At 40.7% G+C, this 26,075-nt stretch overlaps 1 protein-coding gene across 1 annotated transcript in view; it reads left to right on the forward strand.

Moving 5' to 3' along the window:
- Positions 1 to 26,075, forward strand: part of PHEX (phosphate regulating endopeptidase homolog X-linked) — a 228,066-nt gene that overhangs the window by 100,161 nt on the left and 101,830 nt on the right. Inside the window, exon 14 of the mRNA XM_032592115.1 lies at positions 11,375 to 11,476. Coding sequence (XP_032448006.1) covers positions 11,375 to 11,476 — 102 coding nt within the window. The remainder of the gene's footprint in view (positions 1 to 11,374; positions 11,477 to 26,075) is intronic.

Here is a 26,075-nt window from a genome sequence, read left to right on the forward strand (position 1 = left end):
TCACCCACCCTCCCCTCCCTCCCACCTCCCATCAACCCTCAGTTTGTTCTCAGTTTTTAAGAGTCTCTTATGCTTTGGCTCTCTCCCACTCTAACCTCTTTTTTTTCTTTTTTTTCCTTCCCCTCCCCCATGGGTTTCTGTTAAGTTTCTCAGGATCCACATAAGAGTGAAAACATATGGTATCTGTCTTTCTCTGTATGGCTTATTTCACTTAGCATCACACTCTCCAGTTCCGTCCACGTTGCTACAAAGGGCCATATTTCATTCTTTCTCATTGCCACGTAGTACTGCATTGTGTATATAAACCACAATGTCTTTATCCATTCATCAGTTGATGGACATTTAGGCTCTTTTTCCACAATTTGGCTATTGTTGAGAGTGCTGCTATGAACATTGGGGTACAAGTGCCCCTATGCATCAGTACTCCTGTAGCCCTTGGGTAAATTCCTAGTAGTGCTACTGCTGGGTCATAGGGTAGGTCTATTTTTAATTTTCTGAGGAACCTCCACACTGTTTTCCAGAGTGGCTGCACCAGTTTGCATTCCCATCAACAGTGCAAGAGGGTTCCCGTTTCTCCAAATCCTCGCCAGCAACTATAGTCTCCTGATTTGTTCATTTTGGCCACTCTGACTGGTGTGAGGTGATATCTGAGTGTGGTTTTGATTTGTATTTCCCTGATGAGGAGTGACGTGGAGCATCTTTTCATGTGCCTGTTGGCCATCTGGATGTCTTCTTTAGAGAAGTGTCTATTCCTGTTTTCTGCCCATTTCTTCACTGGGTTATTTGTTTTTTGGGTGTGGAGTTTGGTGAGCTCTTCATAGATTTTGGATACTAGCCCTTTGTCCGACATGTCATTTGCAAATATCTTTTCCCATTCTGTAGGTTGCCTTTTAGTTTTGTTGATTGTTTCCTTTGCTGTGTAGAAGCTTTTTATCTTCATGAGGTCCCAGTAGTTCATTTTTGCTTTTAATTCCCTTGCCTTCGGGGATGTGTCAAGTAAGAAATTGCTGCGGCTGAGGTCAGAGAGGTCTTTTCCTGCTTCATCCTCTAGGGTTTTGATGGTTTCCTGTCTCACATTCAAGTCCTTTATCCATTTTGAGTTAATTTTTGTGAATGGTGTAAGAAGGTGGTCTAGTTTCATTCTTCTGCATGTTGCTGTCCAGTTCTCCCAGCACCATTTGTTAAAGAGACTGTCTTTTTTCCATTGGATATTCTTTCCTGCTTTGTCAAAGATGAGTTGGCCATACGTTTGTGGGTCTAGTTCTGGGGTTTCTATTCTATTCCATTGGTCTATGTGTCTGTTTTTGTGCCAATACCATGCTGTCTTGATGATTACAGCTTTGTAGTAGAGGCTAAAGTCTGGGATCATGATGCCTCCTGCTTTGGTCTTCTTCTTCAAAATTACTTTGGCTATTTGGGGCCTTTTGTGGTTCCATATGAATTTTAGGATTGTTTGTTGTAGCTTCGAGAAGAATGCTGGTGCAATTTTGATTGGGATTGCATTGAATGTGTAGATAGCTTTGGGTAGTATTGACATTTTAGCAATATTTATTCTTCCAACCCATGAGCACAGAATGTTTTTCCATTGCTTTATATCTTCTTCAATTTCCTTCATAAGCTTTCTATTGTTTTCAGCATACAGATCTCTTACATCTTGGTTAGGTTTATTCCTAGGTATTTTATGCTTCTTGGTGAAATTGTGAATGGGATCCGTTTCTTTATTTGTCTTTCTGTTGCTTCATTATTAGTGTATAAGAATGCAACTGATTTCTGTACATTGATTTTGTATCCTGCAACTTTGCTGAATTCATGTATCAGTTCTAGCAGACTTTTGGTGGAGTCTATCGGATTTTCCATGTATAATACCATGTCATCTGCAAAAAGTGAAAGCTTGACCTCATCTTTGCCAATGTTGATGCCTTTGATTTCCTTTGGTTGTCTGATTGCTGATGCTAGCACTTCCAACACTATGTTAAACAAGAGCAGCGAGAGTGGACATCCCTGTTGTGTTCCTGTTCTCAGGGGGAAAGCTCTCAGTTTTCCCCATTGAGTATGATGTTATCTGTGGGCTTTATTATGTTTAAGTATAATAAATAATAAATGGCCTTTATTATGTTTAAGTATGTTCCTTCTACCCCGACTTTCTCGAGGGTTTTTATTAAGAAAGGATGCTGAATTTTGTCAAATGCTTTTTCTGCATCGATTGACAGGATCATATGGTTCTTATCTTTTCTTTAATTAATGTGATGTATCACATTGATTGATTTGTGCATGTTGAACCAGCCCTGCATCCCAGGAATGAATCCCACTTGATCATGGTGAATAATTCTTTTTATATGCTGTTGAATTCAATTTGCTAGTATCTTATTGAGAATTTTTACATCCATATTCATCAGGGATATTGGCCTGTAGTTCTCTTTTTTTGCTGGGTCTCTGTCTGGTTTAGGAATCAAAGTAATACTGGCTTCATAGAATGAGTCTGGAAGTTTTCATTCCCTTTCTATTTTTTGGAATAGCTTGAGAAGGATAGGTATTATCTCTGCTTTAAATGTCTGGTAGAATTCCCCAGGGAAGCCATCTGGTCCTGGACTCTTATTTGTTGGGAGATTTTTGATAACTGATTCCATTTCTTCGCTGGTTATGGGTCTGTTCAAGCTTTATATTTCCTCCTGTTTGAATTTTGGAAGTGTGTGGGTGTTTAGGAATAATGCCCCTTACCCACTTAGCCCATCCCCCATCCCATAACCCTCTGTTTGTTCTCCAAATTTAAGTCTCTTATGTTTTGTCCCCTTCTCTATTTTTATATTATTTTTTGCTTTCCTTCCCTTATGTTCATCTGTTTTGTATCTTAAAGTCCTCGTACAAGTGAAGTCCTATCATATTTGTCTTTCTCTGACCAATTTCACTGAGCATAATACCCTCTAGTTCCATCCACGTAGTTGCAAATGGCAAGATTTCATTCTTTTTGATTGCCGAGTAACACTCCATTGTGTACATATACCACGTCTTCTTAATCCATTCATCCATCGGTGGACATTTGGGCTCTTTCCATACTTTGGCTATTGTTGATAGTGCTGCTGTGAACATTGGGATGCATGTGTCCCTTCAAAACAGTATACCTGTATCTATCGGATAAATACTTAATAGTGCAATTGCTGGGTGGTAGGGTAGTTCTATTTTTAATTTTTTGAGGAACCTCCACACTGTTTTCCAGAGTGGCTGCACCAGTGTGCATTGGCAGCAACAATGCAAAAGAGATCCTCTTTCACTGCATCCTCACCAACATCTGTTGTTGCCTAAGTTGTTCATGTTAGCCTGTCTAACAGGTGTAAGGTGGTATCTCAGTGTGGTTTTGATTTGTATTTCCCTGATGGTGAGTGATGTTGTGCATTTTTTCATGTGTCAGTTGGCCATCTGGATGTCTCCTTTGGAGAAGTGTCTATTCATGACGTTTGCCCATTTCTTCACTGGATTATTTGTTTTTTTGGGTGTTGAGTTTGCTAAGTTCTTTATAGACTTTGGATACTAACCCTTTATTGATGTCATTTGCAAATATCTTCTCCCATTCTCTTGGTAGCCTTTTAGTTTTGCTGATTGTTTCCTTGGCTGTGCAGGAGGTTTTATTGTTAAAAGGTCCCAATAGTTCATTTTTGCTTTGGTTTCCCTTGCCTCTGGAGATGTATTGAGTAAGAAGTTGCTGTGGCCAAGATCACAGAGTTTTTTGCATGCTGTCTCCTTGAGGATTTTGATGGCTTCCTGTCTTACATTGAGGTCTTTCATCCATTTTGAGTTTATTTTGTGTATGCTGTAAGAAAGTGGTCCAGGTTCATTCTTCTTCATGTCGCTGTCCAGTTTTCCCAGCACCATTTGCTGAAGAGACTGCCTTTATTCCAATGGATGTTCTTTCCTGCTTTGTCAAAGATTAGTTGGCCATATGTTTGTGGGCCCATTTCTGGGTTCTCTATTCTGTTCCATTGATCTGAGTGTCTGTTTTTGTGCCAGTACCATCCTGTCTTGATGATTACAGCTTTGGAATACAGCTTGAAGTCCGGGATTGTGATGCCTCCTGCTTTGGTTTTCTTTTTAAGATTGCTTTGGCTATTTGGGTCTTCTCTGGTTCCATACAAATTTTAGGATTGTTTGTTCTAGCTCTGTGAAGAATGCTGGTGTTATTTTGATAGGGATTGCATTGAATATGTAGATTGCTTTGGGTAGTATCGACATTTTAACAATATTTGTTCTTCCTATCCAGGAGCATGGAATCTTTTTCCATTTTTTAGTGTGTGTTTTCTTCAGTTTCTTTCATAAGCTTTCTATAATTTTCAGTGTATAGATTTTTCACCTCTTTGGTTAAATTTATTCCTACGTATTTTATGATTTTTGGTGCTACTTTAAATGGAATCAATTCCTTGATTTCTCTCTGTTGCTTCATTGTTGGTGTATAGGAATGCAACTGATTTCTGTGCATTGATTTTATATCCTGCAACTTTGCTGAATTCATGGATCACTTCTAGCAGTTTTTTGGTGGAACCTTTTGCATTTTCCATATACAGTGTCATGTCATCTGTGAAGAGTGAAAGTTTGACCTCCTCCTGGCCAATTTGGATGCCTTTTATTTCTTTTTTCTGTCTGATTGCTGAGGCTAAGACTTCCAATACTATGTTGAATAACAGTGGTGAGAGTGGACATACCTGTCTTGTTCCTGACATTGGGAGGAAAGCTCTTAGTTTTTCCCCCTTGAAGGTGGTATTAGCATTGGGTCTTTCATATATGGCTTTTATGATCTCGAGGTATTATCCTTCTATTCCTACTTTCTTGAGGGTTTTTATCAAGAAAGGATGCTTTATTTTGTCAAATGCTTTCTCTGCATCTATTGAGAGGATCATGTGGTTCTTGTCTTTTGTTTTATTGATACGATGAATCACATTGATTGTTTTGTGGATATTGAACCATCCCTGCATCCCAGGTGTAAATCCCACTTGGTCATGGTCAATAATTTTTTTAATGTATTGTTGGATCTGGTTGGCTAATATCTTGTTGAGGAGTTTTGCATCCATGTTCATCAGGATAATTGGTCTATAGTTTTCCTTTTTAGTGGGGTCTTTGTCTGGATTTAGAATCAAGGTAATGCTGGCTTCATAGAAAGAGTTTGGAAGTTTTCCTTCCTTTTCTAATTTTTGGAACGGCTTCAAGAGAATAGGTGTTAACTCTTCCTTAAATGTTTGGTAGAATTCCCCTGAAAGCCATCTGGCCCTGGACTCTTGTTTTTTGGCAGGTTTTTGATTACTAATTCGATTTCCTTACTGGTTATGGGTCTGTTCAAATTTTCTATTTCTTCCTGTTTCAGTTTTGGTAGGGTATATGTTTCTAGGAATTTGTCCATTTCTTCGAGATTGCCCATTTTATTGGCATATAATTGCTCATAATATTCTCTTATTGTTTTTATTTATGCTGTGTTGGTTGTGATCTCTCCTATTTAATTCTTTTTTTTAAACTTTTTTTTAATGTTTGTTTATTTTTGAGAGAGAGAGAGTCAGAGTGTGAGCGGCAGAGGGGCAGAGAGGGAGGGAGAGATAGAATCTGAAGCAGGCTCCAGACTCAAAGGCATCAGCACATAGCCTGATGCAGAGCTCGAACTCATGAACAGTGAGATCATGACCTGAGTCAAAGTCGGGCACTCAACCGACTGAGCCACCCAGGCGCCCTTCTCCTCTTTCATTCTTGATTTTATTTATTTGGGTCCTTTCCTTTTTCTTTTTGACAAAACTGGCTAGTGGTTTATCAATTTTGTTAACTCTTTCAGAGAACCAGCTTCTGGTTTCATTGATTTGTCCTACTGTTTTGTTTTGTTTTGGTTTGGTTTCGATAGCATTGATTTCTGCTCTAATCTTTATTATTTCCTGTCTTCTGCTGGTTTTGGGTTTTAGTTGCTGTTCTTTTTCCAGCTCTTTAAGGTGTAAGGTTAGGTCGTGTATCTGAGACCTTTCTTCCTTCTTTAGGAAGGCCTGGATTGCTATTTCCTTTCCTCTTATGACTGCCGTTGCTGCATCCCAGAGGTTTTGGGCTGTGGTGTTACCATTTCCATTGGCTTACATGTACTTTTTAATTTCCTCTTTAACTTCTTGGTAAGCCCATTCATTCTTTTTAGGATGTTCTTTAGTCTCCAAGTATTTGTTACCTTTCCAAATTTTTTCTTGTGGTTGATTTTAAGTTTCATAGCATTTGGTCTGAAAATATGCATGGTATGATCTTGATCTTTTTGTACTTGTTGAGGCTGATTTGTGTCCCAGTGTGTGATCTATTCTGGAGAATGTTCCATGTGTACTGGAGAAGAATGTATATTCCACTGCTTTAGGATGAAATATTCTGAATATATCTGTTGAGTCTATCCAGTCCATTGTGTCATTCAAAGCCCTTGTTTCCTTGTTGATTCTCTGTTTAGATGATCTGTCCGTTGTTGTAAGTGGGGTGTTGAAATCCCCTCCTATTATGGCATTATTATCAATGAGTTTCTTTATGTTTGTGATTAATTGATTTATATATTTGGGTGCATTTGGAGCATAAATGTTTACAATTGTTAGGTCTTCTTGGTTGATAGACCCCTTAATTATGATATAATGCCCTTCTTCATCTCGTTACAGTCTTTATTTTAAAATCTAGATTGTCTGATATAAGTATGGCTTCTCTGGCTTTCTTTTGTTGACCATTAGAATGGCACATGGTTCTCCATCCCTTTACTTTCAATCTGAATGTGTCTTTAGGTCTAAAGTGGGTGTCTCGTAAACAGCATATAGATGGATCTTGTTTTCTTATCTATTCTGTTACCCTATGTCTTTTGATTGGAGCATTTAATCCATTGACGTTTAGAGTGAGTACTGAAAGATAGGAATTTATTGCCATTATGTTGCTTGTAGAGTTGGAGTTTCTGGTGGTATTCCCTTGACCTTTCTAGTCTTCATTGCTTTTGGTCTTTTTTTTTTTCTTTGTCCTTTCTCCTCTCAGAGAGTCCCCCTTGAAATTTCTTGCAGGGCTGGTGTAGTGGTCACAAAGTCCTTTAATTTTTGTTTGGGAAACTTTAAATTTCTCCTTGTATTTTGAATGACAGCCTTGTTGGATAAAGACTTCTTGGCTGCATATTTTTCCAATTCAGTACATTGAATACATCCTGCCACTCCTTTCTGGCTTGCCAAGTTTCTGTGGATAGGTCTGCTGCAAACCTGATCTGTCTTTACTTGTTGGTTGAGGACTTTTTTTTCCCATGCTGTTTTCATGATTCTTTCCTTGCCTGAGTATTTTGTGAATTTGACTATGATATATGCCTTGTTGGTGGTCTATTTTTGTTGAATCTAATGGGAGTCTTCTGTGCTTCTTGGATTTTGATGTCTTTGTCTTTCTCCAGGTTAGGAAAGTTTTCCGCTATGATTTGCTCACATAACCCTTCTACCCCTTTTTCTCTCTCTTCATCTTCTGGAACCCCTATGATTCTGATGTTGTTCCTTTTTAATGAGTCACTGATTTCTCTAATTCTTAAATCATGCTCTTTTGCCTTAGTCTCCTTGTTTGTTTGTTTTTTTTGCTTCATTTTTTTCCATAAATTTGTCCCCAATAGCACTCATTCTCTGCTCTGCCTCATCCATCATTGCCACTTTGGCATACATTCGAGATTGCAGCTCAGTTATAGCATTTTTTATTTCATTTTCAGTAGCCTTAACTTCCTTTATCTCCATGGAAAGTGATTCTAGTCTATTTTCGACCCCATTAATATTTATTTTTGAGGGAGGGACAGAGAGAAGGAGACACAGAATCCAAAACAGGCTCCAGGCCCTGCGCTGTCAGCACAGAGCCCGATGTGGGGCTTGAACTCATGAACCGGGAGATCATGACCTGAGCTGAAGTCCGGTGCCCAACTGACTGAGCCACCCAGGGAGCCCTATCTTCCTTTTTTAATGTTTAATTATTTTAAGGGGGGAGAGAGAGAGAGAGTCTGAGAATGAGGGAAAAGGTAGAGGGAGAGAGAGAATCCCAAGCAGGATCCATGTTGTCAGGGTGGAGCCTGATGCAGGGCTTGGTCCCATAAACCTGAGCCAAAATCAAGTGTTGGACACCCAACCAGTGGAGCCACCCAGGTGTCATATGTGTATATCTTCTTTAGGGAGGTGTCTGTTAATGTCTTCATCTCATTTTAAAGTCAGTTTGGTTGTGTTCTTATTGTTGCATTTCCATTGACATTTAAACACAGTTAAATCTCTCACATGGTCAGCAACTGCAACAGAAGCAGTAGCAGTAGCAACAAACATATGCATACAACCCAAGCCCCAGACCTTCAGACTCCTCTCTTAACCCCACATCACCTCTGCCTTATCTTTGCTTTCTGTCTGTCTCAGTGTAGAGGCCAAGGGCAGACTGCCCCAAGGTGGGTTACTTTGGTATGAAAATTATTTTGAGCTGAAGGCATTTGAGACCCTATAGGCACCAGAGAAATTTTTGTCTCTCCCTTAACCACACAGAAGAATCTTAATTGGGAGTCTTTCCCTGAATAAGGGTTATTATCAGAGATAATTTTTATATGAATGAAATTTGAAATATGAAATTTTTGTCTCTCAACCACACAGAAGAATCTTAATTGGGAGTCTTTCCCTGAATAAGGGTTATTATCAGAGATAATTTTTATATGAATGACCCATGTATATTGTAGGGTAAACATCTAATTATCAAACCTCTGCTCTTATTGCCCATGAAGTGTATTTCTTTCCTTTCCCAGACCCCTTCCCCTTTTCTCTTTAGTTCAGGATGACATGTATGTACCTCATCTTGCCTGTCTTTGGAATTTCCACATCTTTGGGGATTCCCTGTATATACACTATTAAATTTGATTTTCTCCTTTTAAGCTGTCTCATGTCAGTTTGATTCTTATTCCAGCTAGAAGGACCCTTGAAGGGGTCAGGAATTCTTGCTCCCTGATAGTAGACAAACTCCTTGATTGAGTTGTTCAGACTTGCTGTCTCTACTTCCCATGCACCTTTTATCCTCCTGAAGTGTAGCTTTTGTCTCCAGCCCTCTTTCTTTTCCAGCACCCCAGACTTATAAAATGGCAGCAACATTCACCTAGTTGCCCTTGCCTGAAGCCTGGGAAGTAATCTGACTCTGCCCCCTTGCTCACCTCCCCACATAACGTTAATCACCCGGTTCCATTAATTTGGTCACTGAGTGTTTCTCAATTTACCCACTTGTCCCCACTCTGATTTCCCCCTCCTTAGTTAATTTGGGAAGATATTATTTCTTCTTTTATGTGAAGATGATGGGAAGGTTGATGTGCATTGTTATGTGATGGGGTCATAAAGACTTACGGGTGCTGGTGACTGCACAGGCGAAAAATCCAGTCGCTGGAGATTTACTTGTCATTTTAACATCCTCCTTGTGTGGACTTTCTGTTTAAAATAGTGACTTCTGCATCTCTCTGTTGGTTAACTTTTACTTCCCTGGCATTTTCCTCTCATTTATGAGGCACACCTCTGTTGCTCCTAGAAGTTCTGAGCTCACAGCTGTCATTTAGCTCTGTGGTTGCATCTTGGCTCTGAACCTCCTTAGCTATAAGAGCTGGATCAGATCATGGACTCTCTTGACTGTTATTTTCTTTATCCATAAAATGAGTGGCTTCCCCTAGACCAGTGGGTCTCCATGCTGGCTGTAAATTACCATCATTTGGGGGGCTTTTGGAACTCTCAACCTAGGCTGCACACTGGAACAGTGACATTAGCATCCTGACTTCTCACCCTCAGGATTGTTTAAAGCTCCCTTCAGAGATCTCAATGTGTAGACAAGGTTGAGAACCATTGATTTTATGATTTTAAAGGGCCTCAGCTCTCCTGTTATTTAGTGTTTTTAGTCATGCCCCAATCCCAAGTTGAGATTTCCCTTAATGTTTTTACTAAGTTGGTAAGAAATAGCTGTGAAATTCCCCCCCACCCCCTTCCATCTGCTGTTTGTTCTTATTTACATACGATGGAACCCAGCCTACTGATTTACAGTTCTGGTTCCCTACAACTGTTATTGAACTGAAAACATAGCTGAAAACTTATTAAACAGAAAAAAAATTATTTTGAGCTTTGTGCCAACAATTCATTATAGAACCAAGGAAACATCTAAACTTTCCTTCTAACATTAATGCTAAAGATGGATTTACAACCCCATAATCTCAAATAAAAATTTTAATTCTGGTGCCAAACCTAGTATTGGTCCTTTCTTGAATATCCTATCAAGAAAATCAAAGCATCTCTGCAAGAGAATGGAATTTTGCGGGGTTTGTATCCATAAACAGGCAAGGCCTCCCCAGACCACTCTGTGCGGGCCTCTGAAGGCAAGTGTGAGAATTTTCCTTTCCCTAGTTCTCCCTGCTGACCCTTGAACATAGGAAGAAAAGCCAGGTCAAACACACCATCAGTGTGGGTATGTGGTCCCACTGTTGAAACATTTTAGAATAGGTTTTTCAGAAGACTGCTTTTCTGTAGCAGCCCCTTTTAGACCTACCATTTTATATTTGAAATAACCTAAGACTTTTGTAAGCTGCACGGGAATAGAGAAGAGAGTAGGAGGATTATAGAGAACAGCCAAACATTTGGTTTGACCACTGGCACTAAATTTGGGAAGAACTAGGGTCCTGACATAAGTCTGATTTATACTGGGGAAGTGTGCCTTGGGGTGCTGGCTCTTCATCCCCGTTTTCCTGTTTACAGTATCTCTTTCAGCTGTTTGCTCACTTTTTTTCTGCAATACCCACCTGAAATATACAGTCCATGCCTTTGCTTGTCTTTCTCAAATCCTTATTAACTATTGAAATTAGTTGCCATCTTGATAAGGATAGCTTAATTTTAGGTATAGGGAGGTCAGTTATTAGTGACCTTTGGTGAATTCCTTTCCCCATATAATCATTTTACAACTGGATCATCAAATTGTCCTCTGCAAAGGAATGATTCTTTATCTTCTAGTTGGGGGGGAAAAAGGCATTTTCCTGGAGAAAGAAATGTTGCCAGAATTTGGAGTCAAGCTGAAAGGAACCTCTTTCCCAGCATGTTTGGCCCTGAACTATTTCTCATGGCTCAGAAAACCTTGTTTGGGGGCACCTAGGTGGCTCAGTTGGTTAAGCGTCCAACTTCGGCTTAGGTCATGATCTCACTGTTCAAGGGTTCCAGTCCCACGTCAGGCTGTGTGCTGACAGCTCAGAGCCTGAAGCCTGCTCTGGATTCTGTGTCTCCCTCTCTCTCTGTCCCTCCCCTGCTCATGTTCCGTCTCTCTCTCAAAAATGAATAAACATTAAAAGAAAACCTTGTTTGTAACTTCTTAGTTTTGACCTGTCTCTTTGGGTATTTCCTTATAGATGGAGGAATTGATTGAGGGTGTTCGCTGGGCCTTTATTGACATGCTGGAGAAAGAAAATGAGTGGATGGATGCAGGGACAAAAAGGAAAGCCAAAGAAAAGGTAAGGATTCTTTTGATAAAAAAATATGACTTTTGATTTAATGGATTTTTATGCTCAGTATTGTGTACTTGATTAAAAAAATTTTTAATGTTCATTTATCTATTTTATTATTTTTATTTTTGCTTACACTGTAATTTTATTTTTTTAATTATTTTCTAAATATAATTTATTGTCAAATTGGCTAACATACAGTGTATACAATGTGCTCTTGGTTTTGGGGTTCATCCCTTATATACAACACCCAATCTCATCCCAACAAGTGCCCTCCTCAGTGAAATATTCATTTATTTTTGAGAGAGAGAGAGAAAGTGGGTGTGAATGGGGGAAGGTTAGTAAGAGAGGGAGATAGAATCCGAAGCAGGGTCCAGGCTCTGAGCTGTCAGCATAGAACCCGACGGGAGGCTCGAACTCAGAGCACAGGATCATGACCTGGGCTGAACTTAGATGCTTATCTGACTGAGCCACCTAGGCACCTCTTCTGTACTTGATTTTTTATATTGACTGAGCTCTTGACTCTGAATGACCCCAGAGTTAGGTGTCTGTTTTGGGATGAATACATAGATTTCATCACTAGGGGGTAAGAGAAAATAAGATCTGCCTTTTTCTTTTCTCAAACTGCATTTCAAACACCTTGTAATGCAGCCTTGCCTTCTCTCTTAATTGCTATTTCTACGAGCCACATGGCCTGCTGCCTAGCGAATTTTGCCACAAACCATCATTGGCTGTGGCAGAGTGCAGAGCAATGGGGAGCCATGGGGAGCAGCTGGCAGAAGAGCCCTCAAGGCACAAAGAAGAAAAACCCATACTGGCTGTGTGTCCTTCTGCTCTGTGCACAGTGTGTGCAAATGTCCTCTGGAAAATCTTTCCCTGTAACCAAGCAGGTCTACTTCCTAACCCATCACTTTGCTCTGATGATCCAAATAGCATGCTTATAAACTGCAGACCGCTGGTAGAGCATTGTGTCGGAATACAAAAATGTTTAATAGAAGTGGACATTCAGTGGGCCTTGTGAAACAAGAGAAAGGAATAAGTGAGAGATGTATTAGTAGCCATGCTGCTGAAAAAACAAATAATCGGACTCATCTTCAATTCTAGGTGTTGGGATGGAGCTGGAGCTCAGGTGGGTAGGGAATACTTGCTACATTCTTAATGGATGCTTCTCTGTGTCTGAGAGACTCTGAACTAGCAGCACTTCTTTTTTAGAGATGTATTTTGAAACTTTGCTAATGACAGTAATCCCCTGGGATGCCTAAATGCTCTCTAGCTTTCTGGGCCCCTCCCCTGCAAGGTTTGATTTAGTGGATTGAGGGTGCAGTTTGAACATTTGTGATTTTAGCCAGTCTCCCTGGTGATTTTTAGTGCTAGGCAGGCCTGGGTAACATGGCTGAGAGACATTCTGAGTCATGCGAGAACAGATATTTTTGCCCTATGGTCACAAAACAGAGGGAGAAGATAGGGCAGTGAAACTACTCCATATGATACTATAATGGTGGATACATGTTGTCATACATTTGTCCACACCCATAGGAAGGGCAACACCAGGAGTGAATCCTAACAGAGCCTATGGATTCTGGGTGGTAATGATGTATCAGTGCAGGTTCATTGATTGTAACAGAAGTCCCAGTCTTTTGGGGAATATTGTTAATGGGAGAGGCTATGCATGTGTCGGGGTTGGGTTTCTTGGGCAATCTCTGTGTTTTCTTCTCAGTTTTACTGTGAACCTAAGCCTGCTCTAAAAAAATAAAGCCTATTAAACAAACAAACAAACAAACAAACAAACCCAAAGAGGGTAGCGTTCGTGGAATGCTTAGCCTTATTGAAATGAGAATGTGCAGAGGTTTAGCAAGGGTGTTTTCTAGAGGTTTACTACTCCTGAAATAGATAAACATTGCCATAGATATTTTTGTCAATAGACGTGAAAAGGCTGTTCGGTGTTTACAGTGAAGAAACAACTTGGGTGGCCGAGGGTGGCAGGTGTTGGAAGAAGACAAAGGTTAGGTTGGATTTTTTCCCTTTGAGAATCTGTCAAAGCTGTCTTAAGTCATGTAAGGCACAAGCTGATGAAGGCAGGAGCATGCGGGCTGTTGATGAGAAGTTTTCCAGATGGTAGATGAAACTTTTGGCACCAACATATTGTTGTTTTTTGAAGGCTTCATTTTCTGGGCTAGCTTGTGATATCTGGAACACAATTTGTCTTGCACTGGGCAGTTGAGAACTCAGAGCACTGGGGACTCTTGATCCTAGCCTGACCCCTCATGGACCCAGGGTCACCTGTATGGAGGGCAGGGTGGAGTTATGAGGGATGAGTGTGTGTTATGAATGGATAGATACCAGAGGAATGTTCTGGGGACCGCAGTGACTTCTTTGGGAAGTATGACTGGTTGCCTCAGGGGGAGATTTTCTGAGTTGCATAAAGCAGTAGGCACCTTATAGTTGGGTCTTCTAGGCAAATGGCCCATGGGTCCTTCTTGAAGGCACATTATTCTCAATTCTTCTAGTATTAGCATGTTCTTATTTGCCCCTGAGTTGCTCTCCAGTCTTCTATTTTATTTCGATGAGAGCTGTCACTTTTTCTTCTAAAAGTACTCTTTGAACACTCTGCTTTCTTTGAGCTGAGTTCAACCTGCCAGGAACTCAACTAGTTCCTTGACAGGTAGAAATATCAAAGGGAATTTTCCTCCTGGATCTCACCAGGCTCCCTGAGTATGTCATTTCAGAGTTCAGGGATGTTCCTTTAATAAAAGGCAAGAAAGAGGGAATGTTTTCCAAGAATTTTCAGCAGTTCTCCAAAACATGTCAGGCCCTGGACCCCAGAAGATGCAGATTTTCTTTTGCTAAATTAAATGAACATGCAGTTCTGGAAATGACCTCTGGGCGGAGCTCATAGACTCACAAAGACAACATTTTAGGAAGCTGAAGGCATTTATGCAGCTTTCTGCTCTGGGGTTGTTTTTGAAAAATTATTTTTTTCCTTGCCCTTTTCCTCTGCTGTCCTCAATTTGATTGCCTTTTAATAGTCAACAAGAAAGTAGGTTCTGCCTACTAATTCCTTGAATCTTAGATGGAAATCTCTGAAGATTTTAGGGCTTTGTCCTTCTGATATTGAATAGCCTCTGCATTAAGACGGGATTCGCCTGCGTTCAAAGTGGAGGTGAATAATTCTCCTGCTCTTCCTGGTATGACTTGGCACTGTTCTTTGGGCATGTGTTGTATGCAGTATATCACCCAGGCGGAAGATTTCTCATCAATAATAGTGCCCACACTGGGCCAATGCTGAGTCACTTGGCAACCCATTGGGAAAGCTGGAAGAATGTTCTGATTTGCAAGTGGGAGAGGCTTTTCTTTCTCTCACCATGAAGCTCTGGACCGCAGCAAATGGCAGCACCTCCTATATTGGATGTTGACCTAAGCATTCCCTAGTACCTGGCCTCCTGAATGGGGAGGGCCTAGATACCTGCAGTGGGTTGAGGCCTAACACCCTGAGTTGCGTGGAATTGACCCTGGTTTCCAAATGGAAGTGTGGGGATGTGACTTTGTTGTGTTCTTCACTAGGGGTGATCACTGTAAAAGATAAACGTGGGTGCTTCTGCCCCTGTGAAAGGTAGATTTGTTATCTCAGTCTCCCTGCCTTTCCCTTCTCATCTCTTAAGGGGTCATGAGTGGTTTAGTGTTGTGAAACTGACAATGTAGGTTTCAACTGGAAATTTAACATCATGAAATAAGCACCAATTTTTCTTCAGGATTCTGTTTCCTGCAAGCATATGCTTTAACTGTAAACTAGCAGCAAAGGACAGGAAGCCTGTTATTTTTTCGGTTATCATAGATGTGGAATGAGTGTAAGTAAGGTGATACAAATTATGTTGGGGGGTGTCTTCTGGAAGATTTGCGTTTTCAGAACAGAGTATGAAGATCTCAAGGTCACTACATAGCGATTCTGAGGCCTGGCAGGAAGGGATGCAGCACTGCCTTTGGCTGCCCTAGTGGCAGGAGCAGGGCTTCTGCTGGCAAGGTCTGTGTCAGATCAGGAGGAGCAGCTTCCTCACTTCAGCTGGTCCCCACCTAGTTTGAATTCTGTATCCAAAGGCTGGATCCTTTCTGAGATACTTGTTTGTGCTCTTTGCTCCTGGGACCTGTGTTTGCCTGGCCACCCATCAAGAAAAAGACCTAGATGGAACTCCTAGGAAGGCAGTCTCCTTAGGATGCTGTGAGTGGCCTTAACCTTGGCCATAGTAGGTGCAGAGGGTTCCTGGAAGTGTACTACATGGCCCCATTGCCACAGGCATGTGACTCCCAGGCACAGGCTTTGAGCAAGTAAGAAGAGTTTTCCTACAGAGGGCCAAACAAAAGTGTATCTCACCTCTTTGGCTTTGTCTCTGTTGGGGAGGAAAAATGGTCTTTCCTTCTACCCTTCTAACTACTTGACTGGGCCCCCTGTAACAAAGGATAGATAAACAAAAGACAATCAAACTGAAGTTTATTAACATGTGTATCTCATACATACCTTAGAGAAACTCAGAATAATGAATAACTCATAGAGGTGGCTTAGAGCCCTGGCTTACATAGGTAGCATCTTTAACAAAGAACGCTAAATTTGCAGAGAAATGAAAAAGGAAAGAGGTTTTAGACTTCCAAGGGCAGCAGATTGTGGGAAGGTAAATATATGGGAAACAAATGGTAGTTAGTGAATACAGGATAGTTACTGAAGTTTGTTGCCTGGATTACTCTGGTGTTATCTCCAGGCTGATAGTTGTCTTTGGTGATTCACCTTTGTCCTTCCTGGTAGAGAGGGGAGAGGTCATTAGAGATGCAAATTCCTGGGTCACCTCACACCTGCTGAGCCCTGGGGTGGTGGTGGGAGGCCCAGTGCTGTGCCATTACCATTTCATTGCACATCTGTCTGACCTCCAGCTGCAGGCACCTGCACTTTCCCCAAGAACTTTCTCTTACTATTGGAACCTGCCGTGCCACTCATACAGAGAGGGTCCAGTGGTCTGGGGAAGGAGCACACCCAATGACTGATGGGAGTTGCTGTGTATGTGGTGCAGCCCGCTCCTCCCTCAAGTATGTGTTCAACATGGGCTTCCAGAGTTCCCCCAATGGGGTAAGCTCGGCTTGCTCACATGGGCAACTGGCTCAAGAACCTTTACTGACAGCCTGCCTTGCTCTGCTCACTTCCCCAGTCCCTTCCTGGTGTTTAATGTTTCTTTCACTTGCAAGATGAACTGCTTGTACTCCAGTCCTTGCCTCAGGGTCTGCTCTTGGGGGCCCCGAACTAGGGCGTAGCCCCTGGGATATGTGCTCTTTCTGTCCTTCCTGAATGCACTTCACTGCATTTCCATGCGAGCAGCACTTCAGCAAATTCAATTCCACAAACAGTTTCAGAACCCATGATGTGTCATGTGCTGGAGTAGTAGCTGCAGGTTCAAAGATGATTAGTGGTTTCCTTTACTTGGGGCTTTCACTCTTCTGGAAGAGGATAGCAGGAACATGGGTGCTGAGCAAATGGGAGAAATTTTAGTTAATGCAATGGAGAAACAAAGTGTTCCTGGCTATCACTGTAGGGGAGGAAGATTCTAAGGAGCCCAAACCCCCTGTGGGGGCCCTTTACTCAGGCACTGCCCTCTCTCTGTCTCCCTTCTCATCTCTGCCTGTGTCCTTGTAGCCTGTGGGTAAGGTCTCTGGTGGCTTTTCCTTGCAGGTCTCAACAGCTCTGCACACAGCTCACTTTCCCTTGGTACCTTCACTCTTGCTTCATTTCACATTTTCGTTTTAAATTGTTCCATGGAAAAGAAGATAGGGAAGTGCTTTTGTCAAACTGTCTCCTGACCTTCCCTGTTCCAAATTCAAGACTGTTTGCATGCGCTTGAGAATGTGCGGTTCTTGGCTCTACTCGACTGCTCCCCTGGGGACACACAGCATATAAACCTATTGCAGCATCCCTCCCCACTCCCTGTAGATCCCTGGCTCACATGTACTGCCATCTTGAGCTCGCTGGCTCTCTCTGACTCCATCTCTCTGCCTCCATGTTTCTCTGTCTCACATTGCACATGTTGGCCAAGGTAGTAGCTTTCATACTTGTATCTCTTCTCACTGGCCTCAACGGGAAGTACAGTATAGAGGTTAAGCCTCTAGACTGTGGAGAAAGACTGCCTAGGCTCTCAGCCAGTGTCTGCCCCTTATTAGCTGTATGGCCCTTTGGAAGTTACTTACCCTCTCTGACCCTCAGTTTTTACATCTCTAAAATGGGAAGATTAGTATCAACCTCAGAGATTTGTTTATGACATGCTCATGTACTTAAAGTACTTAGAAGGGGGCCTGGAGCCTGAGAAAGTCTCTCCACCTGCATTCAGCTGTTTCTTCTAAGCTGCTGTCCCGTGGGAGAGGAGAGGCTTTGGCTGCACTGGCTGGTGAGGAGAGAGCAGTGGGAAGTGAGGTTCCTTGTGTGTATCTGGGTCATTGTGTTTTCCTTTGTTAGGAAGGTCGGTGACAGAGGCCACAGTCTCTGAGGTACCTCTCCTACCTTACGTGTCCTGATGCACCACGTCAGAGCACTGCCCTTCTCCTTACCGCACCCCCCACAGGGCAAGTCATAGTGAACAGCCCCTGCTGAGAGGGTGATGGGGCAGTACATTGCTTTTCTTTGTGGGTTTCAGATTTTCTGTTTTCTTTTTCTTTGTTTAAAATTTTTTAAGTTTTTATTTATTTATTTTTGAGGGAGGGGCAGAGAGACAGAGGGACAGAGAGAGAATCCCAAGCAGGCTCCATGTTGCCAGCACAGAGCCAGATGTGGCGCTCAAACTCACAAACCGTGAGAGCATGACCTGAGCAGAAACCAAGAGTTGGGACGCTTAACCGACTGAGCCACCCAGATGCCCCTCGGATTTTCTGGTTTTGAACAAATCCAGCATTATCTTTGTGATACATATTATTATTATTATTATTATTACTACTACTACTACTATTATTATTTTATTTTTATTACATTTTATAATTTTAGTTCCCATATAGTTAACATGCAGTGTTATATTAGTTTCAGGTGTACAGTATCGTGTTTCAGCAATTCTGTGTGTTGCTCAGTGCTCATTAGGATAAGCGTACTCTGAATCCCCTTCACCTATTTCACCCATCTGCCCCCACCTCCCCTCTGGTAACCGTTGGTTTATATACTTTAAACACAAGCAGATATCTGGTGTAAGTAGGAGTTGGATGCATATATTTATCAGAGGCATATACCTGATACCTTATTCATGTGAGCTTAATTGAGTTTTGGTGTTCTGGAACCTCATGGAGGCATTATTTTGGGTGATGCTGTAGGTGATTGGTTCTCGCACTTGAGGTGCATCAGCATCATCTGGAGGGTTTGTTAAAACACAGATTGTCAGGCCCCACTCCCAGAGCTTCTGAGTAGGAAGCTTTGAGTTGGGGCCCCAGGAATTTGCATTTCTGACAAGTTCTCAGTGATTCTGTTGTTCTTGGGTGATTGGTGATTATAGGTGAAAATTTCTTACACCAAGGCTGTGTTACTAGAACTAGTTAACATTTACTTAGTGGCTGTTTTCCCCCTTACAGGAATCCTTTCTCACATTTCTCACAAGGGAACGGAGTGCCCTCATGAGTATCAGAACCCAGCTAGGCTCTCTGCTGCACTGCTGTTGTGTCTGCTGAAAAGCCCTTCTTGATCGAGATCCATACACTCCTTCTCTGTCACTTCTAACTTTGACTCCATGTCTGTCCCCAGGAAGTATGCAGAATAAGTCTTCCATGTAAAAGCCCTTCTAATATTCGAAGATGTTTAATGTGTTTCTTTTTCACATGAAATGTCTTTAGTGTTCCTAATAAATTAACACACATTATATGCCAGGCTGGAAGTTCTAAATGCTTTACAAATATTAACTACTCTAGTGCCATAATTCCTGTATGAGGCAGGTCAAATTTTCCTGTTTTCCACATGAGGAAGTTGAAGCGTGCAGGCTCCCCCAAGGCCGTACTGCCAGTAGGCAGAAGAGCTGGGCCTCCATCCTTGGCAGTCTGCTCTGGGCTTTTATCCACCATACCAGTGGGTCTTCACGTGTGGTACTCAGACCAGCAGCATTGGCATCACCTAGAAAGGAGCTAGAAATGTAGATTTGTAGTCCTACTCCAGAGCGCAAGAATCCGAAACTCTGGGAGGGGACCCAGGAATCTGCATTTTAATAAGCCCTCCAGGTGATTCTGATGCAGTCAGTGTGGGAATCACTGCTCTGGGTTGTGGTTGTGATGCTTCAGCCTGCTGGCTGCTGTCCAGGTTTCAACATCTTTTCTTAAAGCTCCAGTTCAAAGCTCAACACAATATTCTAGATATAGTCCAACTCACACAGCACATTGGGAATATTATTACTGCATTTGTTTTGCATACAAATTACATTAAAAAATCCAAAGTTTAGATTATGGCTTTCTTTTCCCCTCAGCCATATCACTGCTGGCTCATAACGAATTTACGGTCAGTTAATATCTAGGTCTTTTTTTTTTTTTAATCCCCCAGGAACTATTGTTAAGCCCTGTTGCTCCAGCCCTAAACTTGGCTTTTTTTTTTTTAAGCCCCTCATCCCAGAACTGCACGTTTATTCTTATTTAAATCCATTTACCTGAGTGTCCATCAACTGATGAATGGATAAAGAAATTGTGGTTTATATACACAATGGAATACTATGTGGCAATGAGAAAAAATGAAATATGGCCCTTTGTAGCAACGTGGATGGAACTGGAGAGTGTAATGCTAAGTGAAATAAGCCATACAGAGAAAGACAGATACCATATGGTTTCACTCTTATGTGGATCCTGAGAAACTTAACAGGAACCCATGGGGGAGGGGAAGGAAAAAAAAAAAAAAGAGGTTAGAGTGGGAGAGAGCCAAAGCATAAGAGACTGTTAAAAACTGAGAACAAACTGAGGGTTGATGGGGGGTGGGAGGGAGGGGAGGGTGGGTGATGGGTATTGAGGAGGGCACCTTTTGGGATGAGCACTGGGTGTTGTATGGAAACCAATTTGTCAATAAATTTCATAAAAAAAAAATAAAATAAATCCATTTACCTTTGGTTCATGGCTCAGCTTTTAAAAATATATATATTTCTGGATCTTCTGTATGTTTATTTTTGTTACAAAAAACTGTGCTCATTGAAGAAAATCTTGAAAGTAAAGTATAAAAGTAGAAAGAAAAAAATTGTTGCTAGTTCCATCATCCAGTCTTTATAAGAGAATTTTCACTATTACTGCATATTTTTTTTCCACTGGTTATACAGGAAATTACTTAAACAGTTCTCCCTAGTGGAGTACTTAGGTTGTGCTGTTAATGATATTGTAATAAACAATTTTGTGCATAAATAAAGCTTTCCCTGCATTCAGAACTAATTCCTTAGAATGGGATTCTAAAAAACCGTTAAAAATCTCAAGTCTGTAACTGAGTGTTTCAACTGCTGTCTCCACCTCTAAATCATTCGTAATCTGATAAATCTGCTGTTTTATTTGATTGGTTTTCTGGGCTATTAATGAGCATGCTTACAAAATGGAGCTGGAATTGGTCTATATGCTTATCCTTTGGAGACTCCTTCCAGATTGATCTATTAGGCAGATTTATGGAGAATCTGCTCTGTGGTAGGTCTTTTGTTAGGTGCTAAGTAATTCACTTATGAGTAGATTTTTATTCCAGTTTTTCTACTTTGAACAACTCCATGAAGCCATCCTCCAATTTCTCCATTTTGCCTGCTCAGAGATCATGAGGTATTTAGCAATGCCTTGATGTAACCCAGTTACACTGTATTTAGGATATACCTTGATTTACTCTTGTTATTTTAAAAAAGTAGAAATCTGATGATATGGAACATTCACTGGCCTCCCATTCTTTCTAAGGTCCCATGTTATCCTCAGTGCAGATTACATCATTCCATGGGCTACAGCCAGCTGTTCAGACTCCCAAAATCTTCCCTCCCAGCCAACTGGAAGCACTCAAATCCTGTTGAGTGTATCTTCCAAACAACTTTTAAATCTTAATCGTTTCTGTTTCATAGCTCTTTCCTCCCCTAGCCTCTCATACTTTTTTTTCCTTATTTTTTTAAAATTGAGGTAAGATTCATATGACATGAAATTAACCATTTTAAAGTTACAATTCAGTGGCTTTTAGTACTTTCACAATGTGGTAGAACAATCACCTCTGTCCAGTCCAAAACATTTCCATTACCCCAAAACGAAACTTCATATCCATTAGTGGTCACTCCTCATTCTTGCCTTCTCCCAACCCCAGGCAGCCACCAGTCTGCTTTCTCTGTATGGATTCACCTATTCTGCATATTTCATGTACGTGGAATCCTATAATATGAGAACTTTCATGTATAGCCTGTTTCACTCAACAAAATGTTTATAGGTTCATGTTGTAACATGTATCCTTTCATCCTTCTTAATCCATTTCCTCATTTATAGTCTTGGAAAGAGAATAGCAGAATAACCTTTTTTTTTTTTTTTTTTTTTTTTTTTTTTTTTTTTTAGCATTTCTGATAGTGACATCTTCCCTGTCTTCTCTGAACTTCAGGAATAGCATCATAGTGTTTATTCATAACTGAAAATCTCTATCTCAAAATCTAGATTACTGAGTTGACATGACCACTGTAAGGGAAGAACTGTGGCTGGCTGGTTGATTCTTGTAAGCTCAGAACCTAACATCATCTGGCATTCCCTTCTGTGGCTACTGGGCAGACCTTTATAAGGCTCATGGCTCCACCAAACACATAGGAAAGAAAGACATCTTTTTGGGGACCTCCCTTTCTTCACCCATGAAATGAGAACAAGTAAACTACCATTTCACAGAGTGTTTGGTAGGATTAAGTAAGCATAGTTTCCTCTTATTTCCTCCTCACCAAATAATGCGATGTGCCATTATAGTCTCCTAAAATTGAAAGAGAGAGAAGCTGATGTCAATTAAATTTTCTTTGGGGGTGGAGGTACAACGTGGACCTTTATTGACTTCTACTCTGTTCAAAAATTTTAAATGTTTTATTGCAGAAATTTTTAAATGTGTACAAGTGTACCTACTAGACCCCCAGGTCCTCCTCACCCAGCCTCACCAGTGAGCTTTGTTTGCCATTCTGATGTCATGTACTCTCCACCCAACCTGTTTTTATGCTCGAGAATTCAAAAGCTGATTCCCAACATCATTTTACTATAAACATTTTATTATGTATCTCCAACAGATAAGTATTTTTTTAACTAAGCACAGTACCGCGAACATACCCAACAACACTAACAATACCTCATTAATTAGTAGCCTGTGTGTATTATGCTGTAATTATCCAAAACATGTCTGTTCCTTTTTTTTAAGCAGTTGGTTCAAATCAGTATCCAGAGTGTACATATTGCAGTTATAGGTCCATCTTTTAAGCCTTCAAAACTTTTAAGAGCTCCCACTCCTGCTTTATCTGTGAATGTTATCTCTTGAAAAACTTGTGTTGTTTGCCTGGTAGAGTTTTCAACAATCTTGATTTGGATGAGTATATCCTAGTGTTTTTCTGTCCTTTATATTTCCTGTTAATTGAATCGAGAGGCTTGATGAGATTCAGATTCAATTTTTGTCTGGCAAGAAGACTCGGTGGTCAACACTGTGTGCTTCCTATTGTGGCCTCGCAGGAGGCTTGTGATGATGGACTTCCCCCATCTCAGGGCAGAGGTTGATCAGAGGTCTTGGGGTCCATTTTAACTTACCCCTCAACCTTTCACCTCAGGCGGTGATCCTCTTTCTCCACTGTGTCTTAAGCTCACCTAGGAAGCTTTTAAGAAAATCCTGATGCTTAGGTGGCACCCTGGGCCAATGGCATCCAGACTCCCTGGGGCATCAGCATTTTTTTAAAGTTCCTCAGGAGATGTAAATGTGCAGCCAGGGTTGAAAAACACTGGCCTAATTATTTTCACGGTCGTTGATAATACCGCATAGGTACATGAGTTCATTGGGTGTTGCAACTAGTGATTTTCAAGTTCTGTCATTCTGTCTGCATTTATTAACTGGAATTGTTCTATAAAAAAGATTTCCTCTTATCAACAAACAACTTGAATATGCTGATACATAGTTTATACTGACATAAACTGCTGAAAGGTGGCATTAGTGTCTGTCACCTGTCATTATTATTTTATACCATGAGTTGGCCTCTTAATACCTCCAAAGGTGCCAAAGCAGTTTTTTTTCTTAATACCAGTATAGTTAACATACAGTGTTTTGGGTGTACATTATAGTGATTCCACAGTTCTAGATATTACTCAGTACTCATCACCATAAGTGAACTCTTAATCCCCTTCACCTATTTCACCCATCCCCACCCCACCTCCCCTCTGGTAACCACCAGTCTGTTCTCTCTAGTTAAGAGTCTCTTTTTTTGGTTTGTCTTTTTTTTCTTTGTTTTGTTTCTTAAATTCCACATATGAGTCAAATCATATGATATTTGTCTTTCTCTGATGTATTTCACAAGCATCATACTCTCTACATCCATCCTTATGGTAAATTGCAATCTCATTCTTTTTTATGGCTAATAGTCCGGTTTTGTGTGTGTGTGTGTGTGTGTGTGTGTGTGTGTGTGAGACTTCCTCTTTATCCATTCACCTTCACCTACTGATGGATACTCGGGCTGCTTCCAGAATTTGGCTATTGAGAATAATAAGGCAATAAACATAGGGGTGCATATATCTTTTTGAATTAATGTTTTTGTATTCTTTGGGTAAATACCCAGTAGTGGAATTAATAGATGCTACCTATAGTGATTCTCTTTTGAAGTTTTTGAGGGACCGCCATACTGTTTTCCACAGTAACTGTACCACTTTGCATTCCCACCAGCAGTGCACCAGGGTGCACGTGCATGCACTCAAGTTGGGGAGGGTCAGAGAGAGAAGGAGAGAGGAAATCCCAAGCAGGCTCCACCCTGTCAGTACAGAGTCTGACACCAGGGCTTGAACTCACAAACTGTGACATCATGACCTGAGCCAAAATCAAGAGTTGGACGCTTAACCAACTGAGCTGCCTAGGCGGCCCCCTCTAAACCTACTTTGATGAGGGTTTTTTAAAATGATGAATGGATGTTGTACTTTGTCACATGCTTTTTCTGCATCTCTTGAAATGAACCTCTGGTTTTTATCCTTTCCCTGGTTGATGTGATAAGTCATGTTGATTGATTTGTAAATATTGAACCACCCTTGCATTCCAGGAATAAATCCCACCTGATCATGATGAATGATTTTTTTAAATGTATTGTTGGGTTCAGCTTGCTAATATTTTGTGAAGGATTTTTGCATTTATGTTCATCAGAGATAATGGCCTGTATACAGTTCTCTTTTTTTTTTGTAGTGTTGTTGTCTGGTTTTGGTATCAGGATAATGCTGACCTCATAGAATGAATTTGGAAGCTTTTCTTCCTCTTCTGTTGTTTGGAATAGTTTGAGAAGAATAGGTATGAAATCTTTAAATGTTGGGTAGAATTCACTTGTGAAGCTCTCTGGTGCTGGAATTTTCTTTGTTGGGAGATTTTTGCTTACTGCTTTAATTTTTTTGCTGGTAATTGGTGTGTTCAAATTTTTGTTTCTTCCTGATTCAGTTTTGGAAGTTATAGGTTTCTAGGAATTTACCCATGTCTTTTAGGTTGCCCAATTTATTGGCATCAATTTTTCATAACATTCTCTTACAATCCTTTGTATTTCTGTGGTGTTGGTTGTTATTTCCCCTCTTTCCTTTCTAATTTTGAGTTCTCTTTCCCCCCTCCATCCCTGTCTCCATCTCTCTCTCTCTTTCCCTCCTCCATCTTTTGATGAGTCTGGCTAAATGTATATCAGGTTTTTGTTGATCTTTCCAAAGAACCAGCTCCTGGTTTTGTTGATCTGTTATTTTTGAGTTTCTATTTCATTTCTTTCATTCTTTTATTTTGCTATTTCATTCATTTCTGCTCTAATCTTTATTATTTTCTTCCTTCTACTAGTTTTGGATTTTGTCTGTCATTTTTCTAGCTTAACTTTAGGTGTAAGGTTAGGTTGTTGATTTGAGATTTTTTTTGTTTCTTGAGATAGGCCTGTTGATATAAACTTCCCTCTTAGAACAGCCTTTGCTGCATTCCTAAGATTTTGTACAATTGTGTTTTCATTTTCATTTGTCTCCATGCATTTTTTTATTTCCTCTTTGATTTTTGGTTTACTCATTAATTGTTTAGTAACATGTTCTTAGTAGCATGTTATTTAACCTCCATATATTAGTGTTCTTTCCAGATTTTTCCCTGTGATTGATTTCTAATTTCAAAGTGTTGTGGTTGAGAAAGATGCATGGCATGACTTCAGTCTTTTTTAATGTGTTGAGACTTGTTTTGTGGCTTAACATGTGATCTATTCTGAAGAATGTTCCTTGTGCACTTGGAAAGAATGTGTATTCTACTGATTTGGGATGGGATGTTCTGAATATATCTTTTAGATCCATCTGGCCCAATGTGTCCTTCAAAGCCACTGTTTCCTTGTTGATTTTCTGTTTGGATGATTTTTCCATTGATGTAAATAGGCTATTAAAGTTTCCTACTATTATTGTATTACTGTCAATTACTTCCTTTATGTTT

This window comes from Lynx canadensis, chromosome X (assembly GCF_007474595.2).
Source record: "Lynx canadensis isolate LIC74 chromosome X, mLynCan4.pri.v2, whole genome shotgun sequence".
Classification (NCBI taxonomy): Eukaryota; Metazoa; Chordata; class Mammalia; order Carnivora; family Felidae; genus Lynx; species Lynx canadensis.